The sequence below is a fragment of the Semicossyphus pulcher genome, unplaced genomic scaffold, assembly GCF_022749685.1.
Source record: "Semicossyphus pulcher isolate SPU_LCO1_2020_fin unplaced genomic scaffold, fSemPul1.0.p SCAF_19, whole genome shotgun sequence".
Classification (NCBI taxonomy): domain Eukaryota; kingdom Metazoa; phylum Chordata; class Actinopteri; order Labriformes; family Labridae; genus Semicossyphus; species Semicossyphus pulcher.
In genome coordinates, this window is record NW_027211692.1 from 18,197,043 (window position 1) to 18,221,963 (window position 24,921).

Genomic DNA, 24,921 nt, shown 5'->3' on the forward strand with positions numbered 1-24,921 from the left:
TTGTTGCTTGGAGCAAAATGGAAATTTGGCAGTGTCCAGTCTTCCATGATTAATCGACTAGAAAAGTCTGTCTGATATCAAATTAGTGCAGCCATTTAGGAGAACACAGAGTGAACTGACTGCTCTGCCACAGAGTCTGTGTCATCTGCCTGTAAACTACAAACATGCGTGCAACTCATGTCACAAACTTGTGAGCTGGTTGATCAAGGCAACGCTCAGTTATGCAAGGCTGCTATTGAGTGAGAGCATTCCTGTTATCAGCAGCACGTTGTCCCGGTGCTCGTTAAAACTGTGGTCACCAAAACGAACTATTCACTAAATGGACGTGCCGCGGAGTTTTGACTTTTAGCAGCAACACGTGCAGCGCACACACAACGTTGTGGGTGCCAACAGGAAGTAGGATACAGTGAGCTTTCGTTTCATAAAGTTATTGTTACCATGCAATAAAACATACATTTGAACACCATTAGAAATGGTAGACGACATACCGTCTTAATAACGCAACTCCATCCCACAAGTGTATTTATGTTATACAGAAACGTGCCGTTCCACCTGAACTCTCTTTACTTTTTCATGTAGGTGTCAAAATCGCTAAACGAAGTGTGGTAAAATTAATTAATTAAAATTTTTGGGAAGAAAATAGACTTTATAGCCAAAATATTAAAAACTATGATTGTTAATTGTTTATCTGTAGATAAAACACACTGCATTTATCTGGTATAATTTTAAAATCACAATAAATATCGCAGTGTCAGTTTCTCCTAATATCGTGCGAACTAGCTTACATGGAGGATTGATCATTAGCCTGTTCCAACTGTGAGGGATGTGGTTCATTAATTGCTAATCGAATGTTTCAGACACTGTGTGAGGATGTGATGGTCAGTGGCGTCCACTACAGCACTGAGATCTAACAAGACAAGTCCTGCGTCTAAAGCGATTATTAGGTCAGTTCATGCTCTCATCAGTGCCACCTGACTGAAAGTTCAAGGAGCGTGAGATAAGATTTTATTGTTCAATTTATTCCCAATAGCTGTGTCTGTATGAGGTAAGAATTGATTGGTTTCAGTAATTATAGGTGCCATGTTGTTACACAACTTGTCCATTGTCTTGGAGACGCTATCTCCCTATTTGGATATTGCCAAGACTTTTCCTCACAAATGCTACCCAATTGTTGTGCACCTTCCACTTGTGCTCATTCTCCAGCTCAATTTTCTGCCTGTTGACCTGTATCGTCATAAAGCCATCCATCCTGGTGAGCTATTTGGAAATGGATCAGTGACATCATTTAGCAAGTACCTGTGTATGCTTTGCATTTAAAACCAAGGCTAAATAAATACAATATTTCTAAACATTGACCCTCGCGTTACAGTACTGAAAACAATGTTAAAGTGCTATTCGATGACGTATAAGTTTGTGTAATGACATTGTAGAACTTGGTGTGGAGCAGAAAGTACTGAAACAAAAAGTCAATTTGCAGTAGCAGTCTTGAATGGAGACAGACTCGTGGGCTAAACCGACACCTGTATAAATCAAGACATGGCTTATCGGATACATTCTCACAATTAACAATACCTTGTTCCATTTAATCTGCTTGTTCTTTGGGTGTGGAGTTCCTCTGGAAGCTTAGCTTATGGCTACTCTATGTTATGGGAACCAGGCAAATGGACATACACACACATACACACACACACACATATCTCCTTGTGTTGAGTTAAGAATCGCAGGCCGTCTGCCAAATTGCAGTCAGACAAAATGGCTACAGCCTCGCTAAATGCACTGCGGTCTGTGGTAGCGGTAGCACTCAGTAAAACAAACAAACACACCAGCCCGCAACCACCGCCATGCTCACAGTGTGTGTGCGTGTGTGTGTAATAATACAGAACCACGTCTGTGTATGTACTCACACACCTCGGTATTTGTACAGTATTAATGCATAAGCATGTGTAAATGTTTCTCTGTGTGTGTGTATGTGTGTGTGTGTTCAGTCAACTATAGCCAAGGCTGCACTGCGCTGCCAGGATGGAAAGAAAGGAGAAAGAGGAGAGGGAAAATAAAAGCTGTTCACAGTTTAAAAAAACAAACTATTCCAATAAATTTGCCCCCAATCCCCATCTGCCGCCCCTTTTTTCTTGTTCCGAGCTGCTTTTATGGGCTGAAATTAGTCGTCCCCAAACCCCTGACAGCGCAATAAAACATCCTGCCAGGTACATACACTTATACTAGGCCTTGGAGAGCGTAGACAGAGGAGGAAGAGAGAAAACAGAGATGGAGGAAGAAATTGGTCCAAAGGGAGACAGGGAGACATAAAGAAAGAATGAAGGAAAAAGAAGAGGAAGCAAAAAGAGAAGAGGAACAATGAGAATGGGGAGAGAAATGGGTAATAAGTGGGGCTGGTGATGGAAATACGAAAGGTGAAAATTGTTGAATGTGCACAAAAAAGCAGGAAATGAACAAAAGGAAAGTAAAATGGAGAGACAGAAAAGAAGGCAGGAAGAGTAAAGGCAGATGAGGATGAGAAGGGCAGGGAAAGCTAAAAAAAGGAGGCACTACATTGTGAGAAGAGAAACGGCGCAGAAATTACTTTTACATCTGTGGCCGAAAGTCCCTCTGGACCTTTGCACACACACACACACACACACACACACACACACACACACACACACACACACACACACACACACACACACACACACACACACACACACACACACACAGAGAGAGAGAGAGAGAGAGAGAGAGAGAGAGAGAGAGAGAGAGAGAGAGAGAGAGATTCAGCCCCGACTGATTTTTAAACAAAGAACTTTACATTCTGAAATGCGCAGACGTACTTTTTTCCTCAGGAGAAAAAAAGGGGATGTCCAAAAGCATAAATTCAGGGGGCTGATGACAACAGGCAGGAAAACAAGATGACAACTAGCCACAAGTGACCTCATCAGGGTCAAAGGTCACACACACCCTGAGAAATATAGCAAGAAAAAGACAAAAATAGAGAAAGAAGGAGAGGCAGGGTCGCAGGGAGAAGAAAGGACCCATTCATCACTTGCTTGTGATACAAATCTTAGTTGTAATCTGCAAATGTGTTGCAAGATCTGCATCTTCATCATAATCACTTGTTCCCACAAGTTATCATCATGTGCTCAGCATCCTTCGGGACATCCCAGACATATCTATAAAAAATGTTATGCAGCTACCTTAAATGGAGAAAGTATGTTAAAGACGATGGGTTTGAGCATGAAAATCTATTTTCCAGGGTCAATGAAAGAGCCAGCATCTTATAAATCCAGCATGACTTATTGGACCCAACTGCTCATTACTCCTTCCCATTCTACTTCAGACACAAGTTCTGCAAATTCATTTTCTAAATGTTTTCTATCCGTCAAAACATTCCTTTGCATCTGTCTGCTGCTCCTGTAGGAAAGATAAGATTCTTGCAATCAATCGCAGGAAACGCTGGTGGGAGTCAACAGCACCATAAAGCATGTCTGTGAAAAATACCTTGGAACACATTCCACAGAGCCTCCTCGCTGCGTCATGCTCGCTTTGGCGGAAAAAAGGGGGAAAATGTCAGGATACGATCACTTTGGTCTAATAAGAACTGTTATTTAATGTACAGTTACAACAACAGAAAATACTGAAATAACTTCCTTGTGTCCCTCGTCAATTCTTTAAAGGGGATGTATTATGCTAATTTCAAGCTTCATATTTCACTGTGATACCTGTGGAGTAGCTAAGCATAATTTAAAGTAAAAAAAAAACTCATTGTTCTCACACTGGTGCTCTGTGCACGCCCCCTCATACAGCCTCTGCCTGAAACGACTCAGTCAGCTCTGTACCTTTAAGAAACCCCGCCCCTACAAACCCACTTTCTTCTGATTGGCCAGCTGTCTGCTGCACTTTGTGACGTCACAAAGTGCAGCATGTAGAAAAACTGTGTGAAACCTGGTGCTCACAGCGGCCTGCAGACTGAGCTGAGAGGCCTGGGGATTACTCCAACATACTTTTACCTACAGATTTTAAACTTCACCCACGTTTAGTCTGGACATCCAACATTGTAACATTATATAAACGTCTTAAAATGGGAAACAGCGTAATTCCCTCTCTTTAACCTAAAAAAGAGTGTTTAAAGACTAGTGTGTAAATGCAACCCTGCAGCGTCACACCCCTGCTGTCCCACATCATCATCCTCACAGCGCAGTGAACGCACCACGCTCTATCTCTGCTGCAGTCGAACAGACAGGGACAAGTGTAATTGCGGCTTGCGGCTTGGCCGAGCATTCAAACGGAAAAGCAGCTTGTCCACATCTCTGTCTGTGTGTCAGCGAGGTCCATTTGTCTTCCAGTCTGTGCCTATGTGTGTGCGCACGCATGTGTGTGTGTGAGAAGGAGTCAGTGTGCATGAAGTTTATGTCTGTCAGCCGCTGTCTGTGGTAAATCAAATAGTCGTGAGACAGAGACGGGACACACACACACACACACACACACAAGTCCAACCACAATATGGCAGAGCAGACCTGGTATGGTGAGAATGCTACGCCGGGCGCCCACTGCTGCAGCAAACGTGAATAAGCCATTTGTATAAAGCATTTTCCCAGCACACACTCGCGCTCACGCACACACACACACGCCATGTGCTGGATGACGTACGACTGGGAACCCACATCGGGTGTCAAAACTAAAACACCCACATTAGATTGTATTGTACACACGGGCATTACACGCACAGGCAGGCATGATGAGCAAAAACACACATTAGACATACACACTTTAATATCTATTATTTCTAAGTGGTAAAAAAAAACTGTGTGTGTGTTCTCTTAATGTTGAATGTACTTAAACCGCACTCAAAGGTACGACTGTTAAACTCATGAGATCATAAGTAGTGGGTTAATTTCAGATGTGTGTGTGCATTGTTTTGAGGTTATTCTTGTCCCAACTCTGAATGGGCGGCAAGAAAACAGGAATCTGACTGTTCAATGAAAAGTGTGTGTGTGTGTGAGACAGTGGTGAAATGAGGGAGGGGACCAACTCCACCAGACAGTCAAAAATATAAAACAGTGTGTGTGTGTGCTTGTGTGTGTATCCGGTTTGACTTTTTGTCATGCATGTAAGGCAAACATCCAACCCTGTCACTCCTTGTGTACACTTAATTTTGACAGTTTTGTGAACAACAGTACACACACTCTACAAACATACACATAACAGACATTCAGTTAAGAATACATGTGCAGTCAAGGTCATCCAGTGTTTAATACATTTGGATTCATTTCTCTTGTGGTTTCGTGTGTCTACTCTACAGCATTTCTCTATCACACACACACATGCACGCACACTCTGCCTGTGTTTGCGGTAATTAAGTCACAGGACACCATGCAGGCTGCCAGTCCAGTTCCTAGGAGCATACAGTAGAAGTTGTGCTACTGGGCTCTGCAGGCTAGTCTGGACTGGCATGGCGTGATGGGCTAAATATATATTAAATTCCTTGATCTTGTGCTCTTCTGCAGAAGATGTGACTTTGTAGATAATACTAACTTTATGCTGCTGTTGCTTCAGGAGCTTCCTTTCGCAGTTGATGAAAAATAAGTGAATGTGAAAAAGAGCCATTTGTGCTTTTAGATCTGTTGCAGAGAACATGACCTAAGCTAGGACGGTTTAACACTTTGATAGGATATTGAGGATAGTTTAAGCACAAACTCTGCAGACCTTGTGGTCCTAATCTGGAGCTAATTCCAGCAGCGTGCAGCGCCTAAGCACACAAACAAACATTTATTACACCATCTGTTTCAGTACGACCGTGGATAAGGAGGATTTGTCACATGGGGCTTACTGTTGATTTAATCAGTTTAGGTCTCTAACAAGCTGGAATTTTTTGAAAAGAAGTTTTCTGCACAATATTCTGCATAATAACTGTCATAGACGCTTCATTCAAAACGTTAACTACAGACTAGATAGGCCACAAACTTGCCCTTTGTGGGGTCAGAAATTAACTGAGTAAATGACTACAGAGATATGCTTGTGTGTGTGTGTGTGTGTGTGTGTGTGTGTGTGTGTGTGTGTGTGTGTGTGTGTGTGTGTGTGTGTGTGTGTGTGTGTGTTGGTCTGTATTCCCACGGCAGGGCCAATGTTTACTCATCCTCTGGAGACATGAGTTCTATTTCAGGGAGTGGAGCAACAAGACGGGGAAGAGACAGGTGCCAAGGAAGTCAGCAGCACAGAGGTCTATGAATAACAAGCTCAAGGAGAAAACGGATGCTGGTGTGTTTGCAGAAGAATGCAGCTCCATAACAGTTAACACAGGAAAACAATGTGATTGTGAATCAAATGAATAAAACCTGATTAAACTCTGTATGTGCAGTCCAATCTCTTTCCAACTTTATATCAGATGGTCGCTCCCTTCTTCCTGAGTCGGAAAAAAGGAGCACCCTCCTCCCCTCTCCACAGACAGTAAATCATTCTCTCCTTTGCTCTCCCTTTATGCACAGCTGCATGTTGGATGTCAGCCCCTCAACTTTTCAACACAGCGTTTGACAGAACATTTCCACTTCATTTACAGGAAACACACATTTCAACGCTCTTATCGTATATTTCTGAAACCACGATCATTTCCTCGATCCGTTTTTTCCAACTCAAAGCGCTAATGTTCAAGCCAACTACAACATACAAGACCTACACACACACATATTTCACGCATAATGTGTATGCGTGTTGTACATTCTCATCTGATTTTGTCACAGTGGTCCTGCGAAGTATGTGGATAAATTACGTTCCAAGGACACACACTCACACGCTGAGGGCTTCCCAGAAGTCGTCTGTCAAGGGGTAATCTTACTTGTCAGTTATACATGCTTTAATGAAGACGTGCAGTATCTTGGCTTCATGCAACGTACAGCTAAATGGGTCGTGGAAACACAGTTGGTTAAATATGCAATGTACTGTAACGGCGTGAAAAGCCTATTCTATGAAAATGATGACATCCCTCCAGGCACTGGTCACATTGTAGCAATAAAACATCTTCATTCATATGTCTTCCATTCAATTTTGTTGTCCCATTCACTTGCCAATATAAGCCTCTTTTACACTCTTATTACGCCGCTGTTATGTTTCGCCTTCACACGGCGGCGTAATGGTGGGGCGAAGTTGTTCCATCTCTGAGCCGTCATCAGAGGTAGTAACAGAGGCGAAACGGTGTGGGCGTAAATGTCGGAGCACGCATGTTTACACATCGCATTAATTTTGCTTCCGCAACGCCAGAGTTAAAACACACGCTGGGGCGGCTTTATGCCGACGTTGCGTGATCCAAGGCTGCATGACGGCAGAGCTTCGTTACAGCGCTGTCGCTGAACCGCAGTGTCAAAAGTGCAACAGATTGTAAGAACTGATCTGATGACTGGAAAAGTTTAAATCAAGGTCTTTACCAAACAAAAGTATGTTTGTTGGTGTATTTAATTAATTCCTCTGAGGCGATACAAAAGGCGCCACTTCGATTTAATCCACGGCAGAAACAAACTCGCACTGCATTAGCGCTAAAAGGACTGTTTTCATAAATTAAATACAATTCAGACATAAAGCAAATGCGTGCATCCCCTCCTTCACGCAATCGCAGCGAGCAGGGAGATAAATCAGCGTGTGAGCAGGGCTACAGAGGTCCATATTATGTGCTTACTTAGTTTCAGCACATTAATAAAACTCGTCCCAGTCACCAGTCGGAGGAGAGGAGAAACAGCTGTGTCTGCAGAAGGTCAGGAGGAGGAGGAGGAGGAGGACTTCTCCCAAATGCTCTCTGAGAATGAATGCATGTGTATGTCTACATACACTGTAATTGAGCTTTTACATGATTGATTTTCCTTCTGATTAAATCTGAATAATGACTACATAAGAACACAGACATTACACAAAGAAATGCATTCAGCTGCCCCAATTAGCCTGCCCAGGCTACTTAGCTGACCTCTGTGGTGATATACGCAGCTCACATATGTTTTTATTCATTAATGCTATTGAGATGTTTCTATCATCACAGGAAGCTGCCTTCAGCTGGCCGTGCAGATGTTCGATGGATGGGAGATGGTTTTATTTTGCTATTTTCCTTTTGGGAGCCAAATTCTCACCCACGCAGTCATTTACAGCAACGGGGACATTTTTTTAGCCGAGCACGTCCGTCCGTCCGCTTCCCAACTGGACCCGCTACCACCTGCTCATCAGATTTCTGGGAAATGCACATCAGCTGCCCCGGGCTGTTAGAGGGGAGTGTGCTGTTACAGACGAGCAGGGTCACAGGGGTTAACTCTCCAACAAGAGGCCGATTTACAGCCATGGACGGGAACCATCTATCAGCACTCTGTTGCCTGTCACTGAACGGGACGGACAGAGCTGCAGCGAGCCAAAGTCACCACTCAAGTAAGTGTCTTATAGAGTTAAAAATGAAAAGACGAGACACTTTGTGGTGCATTGTCGATGCTGAATGTATGAAGGATATTTTATGTGAGATATAATCATCAACACACGAGCCATTTAAGACCATTTTTTCCATTGGCTTGTGGGTTAAAATAAGAGACGGTATTAATCTCAAGACATTAAGATATTCCTTAAAAAGGGCCTCCATCTGAGACCCTTTATATGCTCTTAAAGTGGTGTTTAACCACAAGCCAACGAGCTAATAAAATAAAACAAGTAGTCCAGATGATTTTTATTCCCTGTCTATTCAGTGTTTAGTGCTCATGATAAATACAGTCCCCTGTCTGTGGTTGAGAAAGGGAGAGAGACAAAGAGTGAGAGTGAGAAACGATCAGGACCTTTATTTGTATTTCTTAAGCCGCTTTCCCACTGGTCAAAAAAAACACTAACGTTTTTTTGCTTAATGGGAAAGGCTACAATCGGCATTCAGACCCGGGTCAAATAACTCTGCAGTAGACCCGGGTAATTAATTAGCCTCGGCTCCGATTGATGGGAACACAAAACCCGGGTCGACGGGCTAACCTCCTACCCCTTTCTGGCGCGATGCTATGCTCCGTCTTTAACTTCTGCGACTCCTTGTCATCTCAGCTTCAAATTCCACCCATCTTCCTCCGAGCAGCGCTCGAAATAATTCCAAGTTTATCGGCGCCGAGATTGATACACAGACTGAATGAGTAATAGATACAATAAAGACCTAACCACCGTAACAGCTTCACTGTTTACTAACCCCGTTTCGGGCGCGTTTATGACGTCAGACAGTGACACAGCAGAAAAAAGATCGAAAGCAGAAAACTTCACTGGCAATGGGAAAAGAGACAATCGGCATCTATCAGTGGGTCTTCTCTGGGTTGGAAAAACCAAAATCAACACGCTAAATAGAAGATAAGGCCTGAATTTGATGCTCCTAGAATTAGCTTAAGTCTCAAAACATGATTACTAAATGCAAATAAACTGAAATATTGCTTCATTAAAACAAACATGGCGCCTGTGCTTTATTCTGAAAAGCTGCTGTGATTGCATTTATCTGTGATAAGCAGCCCCATGTCCATGCACATGTTTGAATCATAAACTACACCTGCTGGGCACGGTGTAATTTAATCATTTATTTTATCAGACTACATCCGTTATAGTAGCTTATGCAATGAGCCTGTTACATCTCCTAGACTGACTGGTCAAGCACCTTGAGATTGAGGTTCTGGAGTATATGTGGAAACTCAGTGGAAACTCTGAAGACCCACAGATGAACTGTTTGAATTTTCACATCCGACCCTCTGACTGTTGCCAGGGCTAAATTCTGTAAATAGGCTTTTGTAACAGGCTCAGTGAGGTCACTGATGGCACGTCTAAATTATGTGGTCAAAAAAGTAGAAGGAAGAGACCTGTAATTGCTGCTAAAATTCTATGAGAAGTCACGGAAAAAGGGGAAATTTAAAGCTGAAGGATTGTGTAAAGCAGGAAATAAGCAGATCAACCAGGGAGATCTGTGCAGAGGAAAGCCGCAGAGGGGGGGGCGCCTTGGTCGCATGCAGGAGAAGGAAATGATGGCTTTTTGCGTTGACTTTAAAACAACATGTAAGGATGTATTCTTAAAGCACACGTGAGGAGCTGTGAAACAGACTGAAATTAATTCTGATTAGTCTATATGACCTGTGAAACAAACCGGACCATCAGCAACAAGATTGATTATTTCTACATACTTATTTATGATGCCTGAAACTTCTGTTGGGGGGTAGGTGTCAGACGAGGTGATTAACTGCAAGATGCCTTTGTTTACATTTTGCAGGGCATTTTTGTTAAAATCCACCACATAAGCAAGTACAGGACAAAATCAGCAAAGAGATAAGAGGTACGGCTTTGTCCACAGGGGGCGCCAAAATCAACACAAACCCAAAGTTCCTCACAGGAGCTTTAATATCAAAAAAAGACTGAAAAGCAAAAACAGGCAAGCTGAAGATAGAAAGTAGCCAAACTCCGGGCAAGGCCGTCAACACACCCACGCCCTCGTTCATTGAATCCAGACAGACAGGTACATGATCCATTCACACATCGGCTCATTCAGACAATACACAGAGTTTGAACTAGTGGGCTGTAAGAGTAACGGTTGTTTGATGTTCGACATTTGCATTCTCACATGCAGCTCCTCTGGGTAATGTCCAGACAAGTTCAGAAGTGAAGTGCATGACATCAGTTTCGAGGACATAACATTTGTAGTTTTAAATGAAACAAAAATGCTGTAGTAGCACTAAAGGTCACCTTTTTGGACCACTTATCTTCACTCCAGCGTCATGGCTTGATTTTAATCCCCTAGCTATTTTGTATATCTCGGTGATTGTACATTATGATTGAACTGATGTCAAACAACATGATGCCGTCTTGCCTAAAGGATTAGCATTGCATTAGCAACAACTTTGTCATAAAGTTTAGGTTTAATATTCTCCCTCAGCATGTCCTTTTTTTGTGCTGGAAGTACGGTGGCCGGCAAGGGCAAACGCGCTGCAATAGCCCAAACGATTTCGGTAACAAGAAACGAGCGGCAAATTCAGAAACTCACAACGGAAGTGCTCCAGGCCTGCAGGGGGCACTTGGTGTGACAGGTTTATTATTAACGGGAGAGAGAGGGAGACGAGACAGTGAATGTATTACTTCTCAGACTTCTTAATGTTAGACGCTGCTGGAGCGGAGTGTCTCTATTGGTCATGTACTACTGACAACTTTAAAACATGAGCAAAGAATTCACTCAACTTTTGTTGAGACACGGCTCCTGATCAACTGATAGATTTGCTAAAGTAACCGTTGCTAATTATAGCTTCAGTTAGCCGTACAGCTAGCGGTTTGGCTTTTTGCAGCAGTTTTTTTTATTTGCAGCGCGTTTCCGTCGTTGACTTTTGCTTGTGTTTTGTTTCTGAACTTGCAGCTCATTTCTTCTAATTGAAATCGCTGGCGTAAACAATGGAAATAGAGCTCTGCGTGTGAGGAATATAGAAAAAAAGGAACTCCCAGTTTGTAATTTGGGCTACAGAAGAGAAACAGATGATTGACAGCTTTAAAACAGGAGGTTGGGAGTGGCAGTGAGACAGATGTAGGAGATGGAGCCAGAGACGAGATGGTGGAGGGATGGAGAAAGAGTGTGTGCAGTTGTGTGCGTTACTCTGGGTAATCTGAGCCTGCGGTCCCAGAGGGGACACATCACCTGTAGAAACCCCCCATTCTTTCCTAGAAAACCCCATAAAGGAACAATCCCCCACTCCCGCAGATGCTGCCCCAGCCCACCCCACCTCTCCAAACTCCCACATTCACACACACGGAAGCTCAAAAATACCAAATTGGTGAAATTAAAGCCGCACAGCGTCAGACACACACTCCTCCTGCACGCAGAGCATTTGAACTCACGCACACTCGCACCATTCCAAGGAGTTGGCGGGGCCTATTAATACCACACTTCAAGGACTGAGGGATTGGGCACAGAGCCATAAGATGCTATCTGGTGACTGATACACACTTGTGTCTCCCTTTCTGTCCTCGGGGGTGCTGCCTTTCACTCGGCCTGCCAAGCTGAAAGGTTAGAACTGTTACATTCCCACAGCAGGACCCAGTTGGCCTTAGCGGGGCTGCGGTCAACCAAACATGTTTGTGTATTCATTTAAAAGGAGGGCGTGCAGTGTACCTTTCACTTTGACTCTATTCCTTCAAGCTTTGTACTGTGATGGTACAAGTTTGAGTTAGGTTGTAAGGGGTTTCATGTGACACAGAGTGCTAGAATCTTAGACATAAATTTAACAGGAGAATTTCTGTAAATCCCTTGAGATTGATTTTGATTTTACTTTATTTTATTAAAGGAATAAGTCAAACTTAATGAATGCAAGACATTAAATAGTCCCAGCACTGCCAAAAATAGAGGAAGTCAGTAACAAAATCTAAATTAATCTGAAGCAGCTGCTATTAAATCATTATGGATGGATGCAGTCCCTGTCCTTATCATCACTGTAGCTGAGTTTAGCATCACTGAGCATTACAGCTGTCTGCTAAAGTGAGACTTCATTATAAATAATCACAAAGCAAAGCAGCAATCACACCAACTATGGGTGTTTTTGAGCAAATGACAGCAGATGTTATTTTTAATGTTAATATAGATGAATCTTTGATGATGACATGTCAATCCCAAACTCAAGTCTTTGCATAAATATATCCAAACTTTCCTCTCCCATCCATTTATAACACAAGACCAAAGCTGAATGCAACACTAAAGGTAGTGTTCACTTATTGTATTTGCCCAGTCAGTCTACCTATAATTCAGCACATGTATGTTTTGTCATTGTGGCAGTAACAAAGGTGGCAGTGATGCAGTGAGGATTAGCACGGCTAAAGACCGTGGGGAGGTTTGATCCGGGGCCAGCCGGGGCACATGTCCTTCCAAAGGGCCAGCCTCGAAAGCATTAAACCATCAAAATGTAAGCAAGGGTGGGTAATTTGTGATGGAAAAGAACACCATTGAGTCCTTTCTGTTGGCACTGACACGCAGAAAGGATCACATGAATGTTGTGTTGGAGGAAACTGTGTGGCATAGATAATAAGAAAGCCCTGACTGTTTTCGCTTGGCCTGCAGCAGTGGAAATCAGCCTGGTGTGCAAAACAAACTCTCACACTGACGTCACACCGTACGTCTGGTGTTAGGATTCAGAATCTGGTTTGATAATCTGAAGAAGCGGCAGCCACATGCACGCTAGCATAATATCGTCGTTGGCGCTCCACTCATTGCCATCAGTGACATGCACAGCTAAAAAAAATCCTAAACCCTCATCAAAGTCCAACTTTCCATTATCCACATCATTTTGTTAATACGTTCTGATTGGATATTTACTGCAACCACGGCCCACCTCTGAAGCCTGCAGAGACTGTTTTCCATACAGTCACCATCAATTTACTAGTCTGCATAAATGTTTATGTTGTGCATGCACTAGCCCGAATATTGGGAGATTTTCCTCCTGCAGGGGTTTTTGCTGGTTTGAGTCAAAAAGCCATTTGTGCACAGAGGAATAGTCAGAAAATACACTAAACTAAAATAGTTTATTATTAACTGCAAAAGATGCATGTCAATCTCCTTTATTCAAGACATTGCATGCATCTTAAATGGAGCTACAGTCAGATCTAAAACCTGCAGTCACCTCTTCTTCCCTCCCAGGCCAAATGTCTTTTTTAATGGGAATTACCTACCCAGTGTTTTTATGGCTTAAAGAGTAACTGTGCTCATTATCCACTCAGTGTGATGGTCATTAGTCTGTCAATTCCAACACGTTGCCTGCTATTCACACTCTACTGTCAAAGCAAACAGAGGGGACGGATTGCGCTGGTGGCTCGGGCGAATAATGTGCTGCTGCAACTCCTAACCTCACACTCCTCTTTCTCTCTGCATCCCCGCCCTTATTTCTCAGTATCTACTGATTAATTTAATTGGCTTAATAAACTGATTTGACAAAGAGCTGCCCATGGATCCCAAAAAAGCAGCACAGGAAATATGCTTGTGGCTCAAATTTGCTCAGTTCTGAAAATTTAGTTTAGGTTTGGTTGTCTTCGTTTCGTGCTCCCATTCATTCACTTCTTTCTTTTGCATGCACACACACACACACACACACACACACACACACACACACACACCACGCCCCTGATAACCATCAGCTCCAGGGCACACTCTATTGTTTCAGCTCAGTGCTAATTACTTTGGGTCTTGACCCCAGGTTCAGCCAAAGAGCAGCAGAGGGGGATGGTGTGTATGCGAATGTGTGTGTGTGTGTGTGTGTGTGTGTGTGTAAGAAAAGAGAAGTGTGTGTGTTGGGGGGTTGGGGTTAGCCGGGTGGAGAGGTCATTGCTGCTGCCAATCAATTGTCACAGAGGATTCGCCTAAACATCGCAGTATAATCCAGGAGGGAAAACACAGCAGCACAATGAGAGCAGCCAACCAGACTGCTGCTGAGATTTACACGTTTTAAGCTTTTCTGCAAGTCTCTTATCAACACTTCAAAGACATTAGAAGATATAAGAGCTCACAATTAATGAGTATTGATGCACAAAGTTTGTTGGCCTACAATCCTGCTCACTTATCTAGTTTAGCACAGTCAATTTATAATAGGAATGTTCTTCCTCAAATCACTGCTGTGCTGTTTATCTTGTATCTCTGCTTTGTGTCTTTGGGAAAAATAAGATAAATGTTGGAGATAAAAAGGCACATGTTTGTCGTCCAGCTGCACGTCCTCATTGTGTTTATGTGCATGAATGTTTTTGTGTGTTTCAAGGTCATGTGTGCAGTTAGAATACCAAAAAAATGTCACCCAAATTCTGCTGTTTCAAAGAGTCACAGTGCTGACGTGCAGTTGAACACAATCAGGATGAATGCAGATGAGTTGAATACGGTTACTGCAATAAATAAAGAATCGCTCTTACCACAAGCGTAAAGTTTTATTCAAATCGTGTTACTTACAATAGCTGGGAAAGTACGATTATAATGGGGTGTAAAGTATTTGTAGCATTAGAAAAAGGTGCTTGGAGCTGTGAAGTTGAGTTTGATTCCACCTGGCAGATGCATAAACAGCCTTAAGAATTGTGAAAACCCTTGGAAAAACTACAGCTTTCCTCTGGCCGAACTATTTGCAACTTATCCCAGCACTTTGTCACCCAGGTCCACTTTAACACCACAGAAAAGCCAAAAGAACACTCTTCACTGCTCGTTTCATGCTGTAAGAGAGAAGTCTTCTCCCAGGGTGCCACGAGCAAACAAAACCTGTCCAGTATGTGCATTCATTGCAATGCAAAACAGATTTCCAATGCTTCAGCATTACTTAAGACCCTACTTTCAATTACAATGTCATGAGCACTTAGAGCTGACGAGCCTTTAGAGGAGGAGAGTGGGACCTGTGGTGAAGTTCCAGATGGGCTTAAAGGACCATTAGGGACTTTAAATATGAAATGAAAACACGCACACTGAAAACATGCACTTTTTCAGATGCTTATTTTCTAAAAATACAGCCAATACAAACATGTTAGCCGCATCAGCCAGTTTAAATACAGGTTCTGGATATTATCAGAGTAAGTTGAGGAATGCTTGCTGATTTTCTTTGCAGGAGGAGAGAAGAGGAGAGGATGAAATGAAACAAGGGGGTAGGAGAAGTGAAAAGGTTGTAGCAAAGAGAGAGGAGGTAAGGAGGGGGAGAAGGGGGGAGGTGGTGAAGCTCACTCTTCTATTTTCCTCCTGGATCCCGCCCTCCTGGTCATGGGTTGGTCAGGGAAACCCAACTCTCGCGCGTGGATTGGTCGGCTCTCCTCTGGAAGGGGCAAAATAGTCTCTCCTCACAGACACAATAAAGTTTAGAGCTGGACGCTTGCAGGCAGTAGGCGCAAAAGCAGACCGCTGCGTGTTGTTGCTGCGCTTCTCTTCACGGGGTTATCAACAGGGAACAACACAAGGAGGACTGCGGGATTTACCTTAATTATTTTTTAAAATGCGAATGCAAATAATGATTTAACTGAAACACGCGCTTTTAAGCTCTCGCGGTCATTCAAGGCTGCTTTCTGGATATTTTAACCTTTTGAACGGCTCCGAGTTGGATACTACAACCTCCAAAACGCACGGACTACACGCGCTCCACTCCTGCTGGACTATAAACACGCGCTGCGGTTTCCAGGGCGACCACGCTTAACTTTGCCTTTAAGGGGGATATTAACTTTGCTAACTTTTAACAGAGGGTTCATCCGCGTGAAGCGTCGCGGGATGATGGTGTCGCTCTGCGGGGCAGTCCTGCTCGTCCTCTCCGGGCTGGTGGCTCCGCTCCTCGGGGTGCGGGCTTTCGGCGACGAGGTGGAGGAAATGACCTGCGACCCCATCCGCATCAGCATGTGCCAGGGTCTCGGCTACAACGTCACGAAGATGCCCAACCTGGTCGGAAACGTGCTGCAGTCGGACGCGGAGCTGCAGCTGACCACGTTCACGCCGCTCATACAGTACGGCTGCTCCAGCCAGCTCAAGGTAGCTACTGCATTGATGTGACACACTTACTGACTGCATAGTGATGTTAGAATAGATCAGGCAGCGTGTTATTAAAAGGCTGGAACATGCATAAATTTAGGAACACTGATCCGGGCCGAGACTGACTGAGCCGAGATAGTGTGCTATATTTGTGTGTGTGTGTGTGTGCAGTGTGGTCCCAGAGCACATGACAGGCAGCTACTGGCAATGGTTGAACTGTTCAGGCGGATGGTGCCCTTGATAATGAACAGCATAATATAGGTTGACCTCCATAAAGTTAAAACAAGTGCAGTAAAGTCTTCTTTCCTTCCTGTTGTGGCAGGCTGTCATGCTAATTCATCCCCAAAAGCCCCCTCTGTGTGTTGACATTTTGAGTTCATGCCCCACACAGCAACAGCTGAGTCTTCACTGATATATACTGTACTGTCTGCTGGGTAACAATGGTGCCTTCAGTGTCCTCAGACAAATGCTGCTTGTTTGACTTATGTACCGTGGATGAAAAAATAGATTTGGCCTCTTCCTTGTGCAATAAAATAGTATTAAAGAAAATATCTGGAAAGAGAAGTGACAAAACAGAGTTCATACTTTTGGCAATTAGTGTCAGTAATTGGGTCTATTTTTTCTGAAATTACATGTTTGTTAACATCTTTTTATTTTAAAATTGCTTTCCCAACACACATGTAAAAACACACGTCTTATCTTGTAGGCACATGCGAACAGATGCGCTAATAGGCATCGTTTTAAGGAGGTTGTGTCTTATCTTAAGATGTGATTGTTCCTAGGAAATTAGGGGCAAAAACTATTCCGACATGCTAAATTATACAGTGCCCAGAGACATTTGTGCGCCTGTGTGTGAGACAGCCAGACAAGCAGCAACTGCAGAAACCAAAGTGTCCACCTCCAGCTGAAAAAGGTCCTGTAAGATTAGCTGACACCCCATCTCCCCACTTCTCTCTCTCTCACACACACACACACACACACACACACACTAAATAGGGAAGAAGGGGGGAAAGGGGGAAAGGGAAACCGTATCCCCTAACATTTGCTCTAATGGGAGGCTTCCTGACTGGTAACCGGAGCAGCTTTTAGCAGTGAAGTGGCAGCACTCAGGTTACCAACGGCCGGGGAAAACACCCAAGAATGTATTACACTACTGACTCACCGTGAGAACGATTGCACCAAATGTATACCTTCTTTTATACAGTTGGTGTGAATCGAGACACGTACAATCAGACCCCCCACTCCCGCTCAAAAACCGGGAAACTTTTTAAATTTGTAAACCTTTTAAGTTAATTTAACTGAATTGCACATTTCTGTTCCTGTGGTTCAGTTTGAGAATAAACAAATTCCCTATTTGTGGCGAGAAACTTTAGACTGTCTCCAGATCAGCCAGTCTGCTCCATTCGCTGAGATAAAGCTGCACTACAACCCAGATACTGATCAAAGAACAGTGTAACAAATTGGGGTTTAAGGAAGTTCCCTTTGACTCAGATAAGTGATTTTGACATTACATACACACAGCCAGTAACATGATAAGTGTCCTGTAGCTATGAAACAAAAAAAAGTAGTAGCTGATTCTATTTCTTAAGTTCTTACACTATTTATTTATTGAGGGGGTTCAATTCTAACCTTATATGTAATGTAGTGCACAGATTTACCACTTTAATCTCTACTTTGCACGGAAAGGAAGAGTTGTAAATTGTTTCTGTGTGTATTTATTTCCCAACCTTGACACCCTTCTTGGATTCATGTTTCATTTGGGCTGCGTTCAAGGCCCAATTTCAAGCTGGGGCTTCTCTGTCACTGGATCAAGGCTGTAAGCCCGAACCGTTTTGTTCTTATTACAGCCTGTTAACATTTTTAGTAATTTTGAAACGAAAATCTCTTGCACGTTTTAGTATTTAAAGTCGGCCATCGCTCCGTCCAGGCTTCTGGAGCGTCTGTTTGTTTCCTTTGCCTGAAGGTAGTGTGTGAAACGACTGCTTCTGTGTATTTTCATATCATGAGCCTGGAACAATTTTACACTCCGGCTGCAAAAAGATTTCACTGTCAAAAGCATGAAATCACTTAAAATTGCAATCTTTTATAACCCCTGGGAACTCCTTCCCTCTCATCATTCCCACCTCAGACAGTCAGATGTGACTTCAGACTGTTCGCTATATCTTCATAACCCTGACATACATATCTATTTCAAAACCACTGCCATGGGACGGAGAAAACTGAGCCTTGGATTAGGGGTGGATTACGGAGCATTACATGGCACATGCCCCCTGTGTTGTTAAATTCACAGATTGTTTTTTAAAGACGCAGAGTTGTATGCGTAACCTTGGAGCAGGTTAGTGTTGGCCGTGGTGTGCTCTTATTAGAGGTGAAAATAGGGAGCCGTCATTAGAAGAGGTGATGCAACGCATTGTAAGTAAAAGCCGTAAAAAGCAACAGGATAGTGATCGGTACATGCAAGTAGACCGAGGATCCACATGTGGGAGGACAGGGTGTAGCCGTCTACCAGCTGTAATCCTGTTGTAATATATACAATGGAAGATTGGCCCACGGTGTAGTCGCACTACTGTTTCCACTGCTTTAACAAGCATTACACCACCGACATGATTTACCTCCTGCTTTATAGTTTGCTTTATCTTAACTGGAACAAAGCCCACGAAGCAGAGCACTGATACATGCCACTAGGTAGCTGTTACACTCTTGCTGCACCATCACTGACTTAAAATAGTTTTCTATCTTCTTACATCACTCTTTAACGATTTATTTCTATTTTTTTCCCACCATAAAAAGTAACAGCTTATATGGACACAGCCCAATATTCAAATAGTAATTCAACACAGCAGCTGCAGTATCATTAGCTTATTTTATGACTTTTTTGTCATTACTTCATGTCTTAAAACTTGTTGTTATAAAACATTCAAAGAGAAAAATGTTCAATAATCAATAATCTTTTTCTTCCTTTTTTCCCCAGTTCTTCCTGTGCTCAGTCTACGTGCCAATGTGTACCGACAAAGTTCCCATCCCCATCGGTCCATGTGGTAGCATGTGTCTGTCCGTCAAGAGAAAGTGCCTCCCAGTGCTCCACGAGTTTGGCTTCATATGGCCTGAGGTGAGTCGCATCATTAAAAAACACACTGTATACATACATTTAACTTTTCTGAAATGTGGTCACAAGTTTATCTGAGCGGTTAAAGCATGTGCCCCATGTATAGAGGCTGCATGCCATCCCCACTCTCTCCTCCCTCATTTCCGACTCTATCCACTGTCCTATTCAAAAAATAATATTTAAAATAAAAGGATGAGCTCAAAATGTTGTCAACAGTGTGTAACACAGCCATTAAAAGGTGATTACCCATCATGCTCCTCTCCAGGTGCTCAACTGCAGCCTCTTCCCACCTCAAAACGACCACAACCACATGTGCATGGAGGGCCCTGGGGACGAGGACCCGCCCTACCCGCCTGTCCGCCACCCTCCTCAACAGGAGGAGTGTCAGGCTCTGGGTTCTGCACCCGACCAGTACACCTGGTTAAAACAGACCGAAACTTGCACCCTGCAGTGTGGCTACGACAGCGGGCTGTACCGACGGGGGGCCAAAGTCTTCACAGACGCGTGGATGGCGGTGTGGGCCGTGCTGTGCTTCCTGTCCACCACTCTGACTGTCCTGACCTTTCTGCTGGATTCACAGCGCTTCTCTTACCCCGAAAGGCCCATCATCTTCCTGTCCATGTGCTGCAATCTGTACAGCGTGGCCTACCTGGTAAGTGGGAGATTAAGTATTTATAATGTTCATCTGAAGGGGACTAGAAATCAATCAAAATTTAAGAGCAGTATTTAAATAATAGAAGAAGAAATGGGGGGAGGAGAAGAAGAAGATACCTTATTAACAGATGGCTTTTAGGATTTAATAATGGCCTGCTTATCTGTATGTAAAATTCAGATGTTCTGTCTTGTATTAATGAGGATGACAGTTAATATAAAAGTCAAATAACCTAATAAAATGTTGTTCTTTTCCTTTCCTCTGTCACTTTCTGTCCTTCCTGACAGGTGCGGCTGACTCTGGGGAGGGAGCGTGTTTCCTGTGACCTGGATGCCACCGCCGTACCAATTCTAGTCCAAGAAGGGTTAAAGAGCACCGGCTGCGCCATAGTCTTCCTCCTTCTCTATTTCTTTGGCATGGCTTCCTCACTCTGGTTAGTAAAAACACACACACATTTGATCCTCTCAATGCTTCATCTCTTTGTCCTATTGTCATACACTGTTGTGAATGGACCACGGGGGGAACAACTGGAACACGAGACTTGCATCCTGTTTTTTTTTTTTAAGTCTAACTATCCTGTCTCATAACCTCTGTGCTACATGGATTCATTTCCACATATAAAGGCAGCTTTTGTAAAACAAAAAAAAGGCACTTTTAAATGTGTATACTAAAGTTGCAGTGGAAACGCGCTGCTGCCACAGCTCTTTTTCTTCCTTTTCACTTTGCCCCCGTGTTCCTGTTTATCTTCACTCTTCCGCTTTGGAAGAGCAACAGACTGACAGCCCAAGGACGCCACTCTCCCTTAAAATATGATCATTACAGTCTGTTATGTAACTCGCCAATGCCTGCTGTCTAAAATAGCTTATTACATTAGAGGATATACAGAATGTCTGCCTGTTTTTCTTTTTGAAAAGTTCTGCAGAAGGAAGTAGCCTTTTGTTTCCTCAGCGTCATCTTACTCCTCTTCCTCTCTCTATCCTCCCCTCAGGTGGGTGATTCTGACCCTCACTTGGTTCTTGGCTGCTGGACTGAAGTGGGGCCATGAGGCCATCGAAATGCACAGCTCCTACTTCCACATAGCAGCCTGGGCCATCCCGGCTGTTAAAACCATTGTCATCCTCATAATGAGATTGGTGGATGCAGACGACCTGACGGGACTCTGCTATGTTGGAAACCAGCAGCAGGAGGCGCTCACAGGCTTTGTGGTGGCACCACTGGCCACATACCTACTAATAGGTAAATACAACATGATAGTACAATAAATATATCTATGTTGATTCCTTTTCTTACATTACACTATTTCACTATGTGTTGGTTCTTATGTTTTTCTTTCTGCTCTTCAGGCACTCTCTTCATCTGTGCCGGCCTTGTGGCTCTTTTCAAGATCCGCTCCAACCTGCAGAAGGACGGTGCCAAAACAGATAAGCTGGAGCGTTTAATGGTGAAGATCGGAGTGTTTTCTGTTCTCTACACTGTCCCAGCATCGACTGTGATTGGCTGTTACCTCTATCAGCTCTCTAACTGGGGCGAGTTCAGGGCCAGCACCAGGGACTCATACGTGGCATCAGAGATGCTTCGGATCTTCATGTCACTGCTCGTAGGCATCACGTCGGGCATGTGGATCTGGTCGGCAAAAACCCTCCACACCTGGCAGCGCTGCTCCGCCCGCCTGCTCAGGGATAGCAGGGCGAGCCGAGGGGGCAAGAGGGCGCCGGGCGAGGGCTGGATCAAACCGGGGAAAGGCAACGAGACGGTGGTGTGAGGAGGGAGGACGAGAGAATGAACAGGAATGGACTTATACCTGTGTCTCTCACTAACAGAAACTGACTCTGCCAAATGAAGGATGGATAGAGCAGAGAAGGGATGAAAGGTGTGACGACAAAGAAGCCACTGGATGTAATGGCATCATAAAAGCTCGCTGCCTAACTCCCTCCAAGTGACTCTGCCTCTGACAGGGGGTTAGGAGGAGTAGAAGGTGAAGGATTGGGTCGTGCATAAGTAGCCACAGTAGCCTCTCTACCTCTGTTAGACATCCTTTGCCCAGAGAAAGAGAGAATGCAAAAAATGAAGGAGAAAGAGAGACAGGAAAGGCAGAACAGAAGCATCAATATGCAGACCAGACACACCGATAAGCTCTGTAGCACCACGTCTACCTCTCTGCCTCTCTTTTCTCCACACGCCGCAGCAGAAGAGACTGAACCTGCTGGAAAACAGCAGCCTTGATACTGTTGTGTCTTTTTTGGGTCTTTTGAAGTTTTTAATTTTACACTGGAGGGTCTTGGTGCAGACATTTCACAGATGAAGGTTTCCCAAAAGCATCTGACAAAGTTTTTACGTCCACATAAGAAAACATAGGCTACCAGACCAAAACGAATGCAAACATATCAAATATGGCCTTAAATCTGTGATGTGTTTACATGTAAACAGCATTATATGTTTTTATAAATGATAACCTTTTGTACACTATAAAAGAGCAGGTGATTTTACTGCTCAAAAGGTTTAGGGAAGCCAGCTCTAAGCTGTAATAATGCACTATAATGATATACAATATGTGAAGTGTCGGTGCTTGTCACAAGTGCATTAGCAGGGAAAGCAGAGATAGGACTAATAACAAATCATAACACAGTGTATGGATATGCAGAGAGCCTTTAATACACCGTTTTTATTCTAAACTGAAGAAAACAACAAGTCTGGTGCTTTATTGCTCAAATGAGTAAAACTCAATCCACAAGGACTTTTATTTTGAAGGGCAGACAGAAGAACGTATAGAAAGTTTTTTACTGTCTGTAGATGAACTGTAGATGATGTGGTGAACTCTGTGGTCGCTATGAAGTCATACCGCAATGAATCCTGGGAGCTCCCCAGCTGTGCCTTTTAATGACCCTTAATGTTTAAGCGGTGAGGCATCTGGGAGATGTAGGCCTGTGTGTTTTTACCTCAGCAGTCTATGAGAAGCTCAGCTAACTTCCAATGATGTGTGCAGCCTTCTTAGAAAAACCCCTGTACTGTATACGCTCTCCGGTTAGCATGAAATCCAGGAAATTAAGTTATTCCCTCTGCCCTCTTTTCCAAACATGGGACCCGAGGAGGGTTACAGAATTAGAGGTTATTAGACAATCACTTGCCAAAAGACACATTATGCAATAACAGAGAGCCGTCACAGAGGCGTGCACAGAAACGCAGGTATACACATAAGAGGAAGCGGTTCCCACGCATCTCATCCACCAGGTTATATATGAGCAAGTACAGAAAAACACATTAATAAGAGAGCAGATCTGCCTAGTTTGGTGTCTTTACAGTTTGCAGTTTCTTTTCTACTTTCAAATAATCGACATTTCGCTAAGGTCTGTCTTTCCGATGCTCTCATTGGCCCTCTCCCTGCCTGTTACCCGTTCACCTTGTCTGCTGCATCGTGGCTCATTTCCCAGACAATCAAGTCGTCACTGGAAAAGATGACCGTACATTACATTTCAGAATTTCATGATACAGGCAGGATTTCTCTTCAATGTTTAGAGCAAAGAATTTTGCTCAATCAAGCTTTTTTCCCCCACCATTTAGGTTTGCAGTAAACCTCTGCGTATAGAATGTACTTTTAATAACAAGACGTCTTTTTGCTGCCTTCACCAAACCCCGCATCTGCTCCTGTGTACCGTATATTTGCCTGACAATCTATCTAGCAAAGCTCTTGCGTTTCAGTGAGTCTTTGAATGTGTAACACGTGGGCTGTGTGTCACATTACACCTTCTACATTTTAGTAGAGTGAAGAAAAATGTGGCAATTTAAACTCACATGTGCGTCATGTGAAACCAGATAGTGCCTCACACAGGTATCTTTCAAATTAATGTTTAGAATGGGACAGTAAATAGTGTTAAAAGTGTACGCTGCCTTTTTCCCCCAACATATGTTTCATGTAACATCACCCTTATTGCATTCAAAGAGCCCTTAGGTGGTTCTGGTGAAACCAAGAAGCCTGAAAAGCCAGTGTTTCTCAAACCAGCATACCATGGCACACTTATTACATTTCTAGAGTCAAACAAACATTACACTGACTCAAAGTGAATTAAATTAACCTCTGACCACCTCCCCTCTGAGCTAATGCAGTTTCCCCTCTTTAACTGTCAAGCATGTTGACTTTCTGCTCTCGTATGACCACGCTGAGCTTCAGGTGACATTTCCAAACAATCAGTGAGTAGTGGAGGTTTGAAACATGGTGAGCCTGTGCCACGGCCTAATGAAGATTGAGAAGCACTGGTTATACAGATGTTCCAAATGCTTTAGAGAGACCCAGATGTGAATCATGTCGGGGTTTGTAGCCTTTAAGGTATAGACTGTTCCTTTGTGTAGAAAACTCATTGCCTTGATGATGTCATCAGTGTATTATAAATAAATTGCTAATTTATCCTTGTAAAAAAGTGACAAAAATGTTAAAACTTGTTTGTTATTTAAAAACACTTTTGTATCAGAAGATGATGAATAAAAACTTTTTGGTTTCCATTATGCCGTTTACCATGTGTTAATGAATGAACGTGCTTGTGTGTGTGTTTCAAATAAGTGCAATATCAATATGCAACCAATGATTACTTTAAACCAATTCATCCATCCATCCATTATCTATACCATTTATCCTGTTCAAGGTTGCAGGGGGGTTGGAGCCAATCGCAGCTAATACACCCTGGACTGATCGCCCGGTCAATCACAGGG

At 43.4% G+C, this 24,921-nt stretch overlaps 1 protein-coding gene across 1 annotated transcript; it reads left to right on the forward strand.

Annotated features, from left to right (window-relative positions):
* The first annotated feature begins 15,848 nt into the window (after positions 1-15,848).
* fzd4 (frizzled class receptor 4) lies at positions 15,849-24,717 on the forward strand. Its single transcript, XM_069668566.1, has 6 exons — positions 15,849-16,462; positions 19,434-19,571; positions 19,834-20,220; positions 20,508-20,653; positions 21,209-21,456; positions 21,564-24,717. Exons 1-6 carry the CDS (start codon positions 16,208-16,210, stop codon positions 21,980-21,982), a joined length of 1,593 nt encoding a protein of 530 aa, XP_069524667.1. The 5' UTR covers positions 15,849-16,207; the 3' UTR covers positions 21,983-24,717.
* The last annotated feature ends 204 nt before the right edge of the window (positions 24,718-24,921 follow it).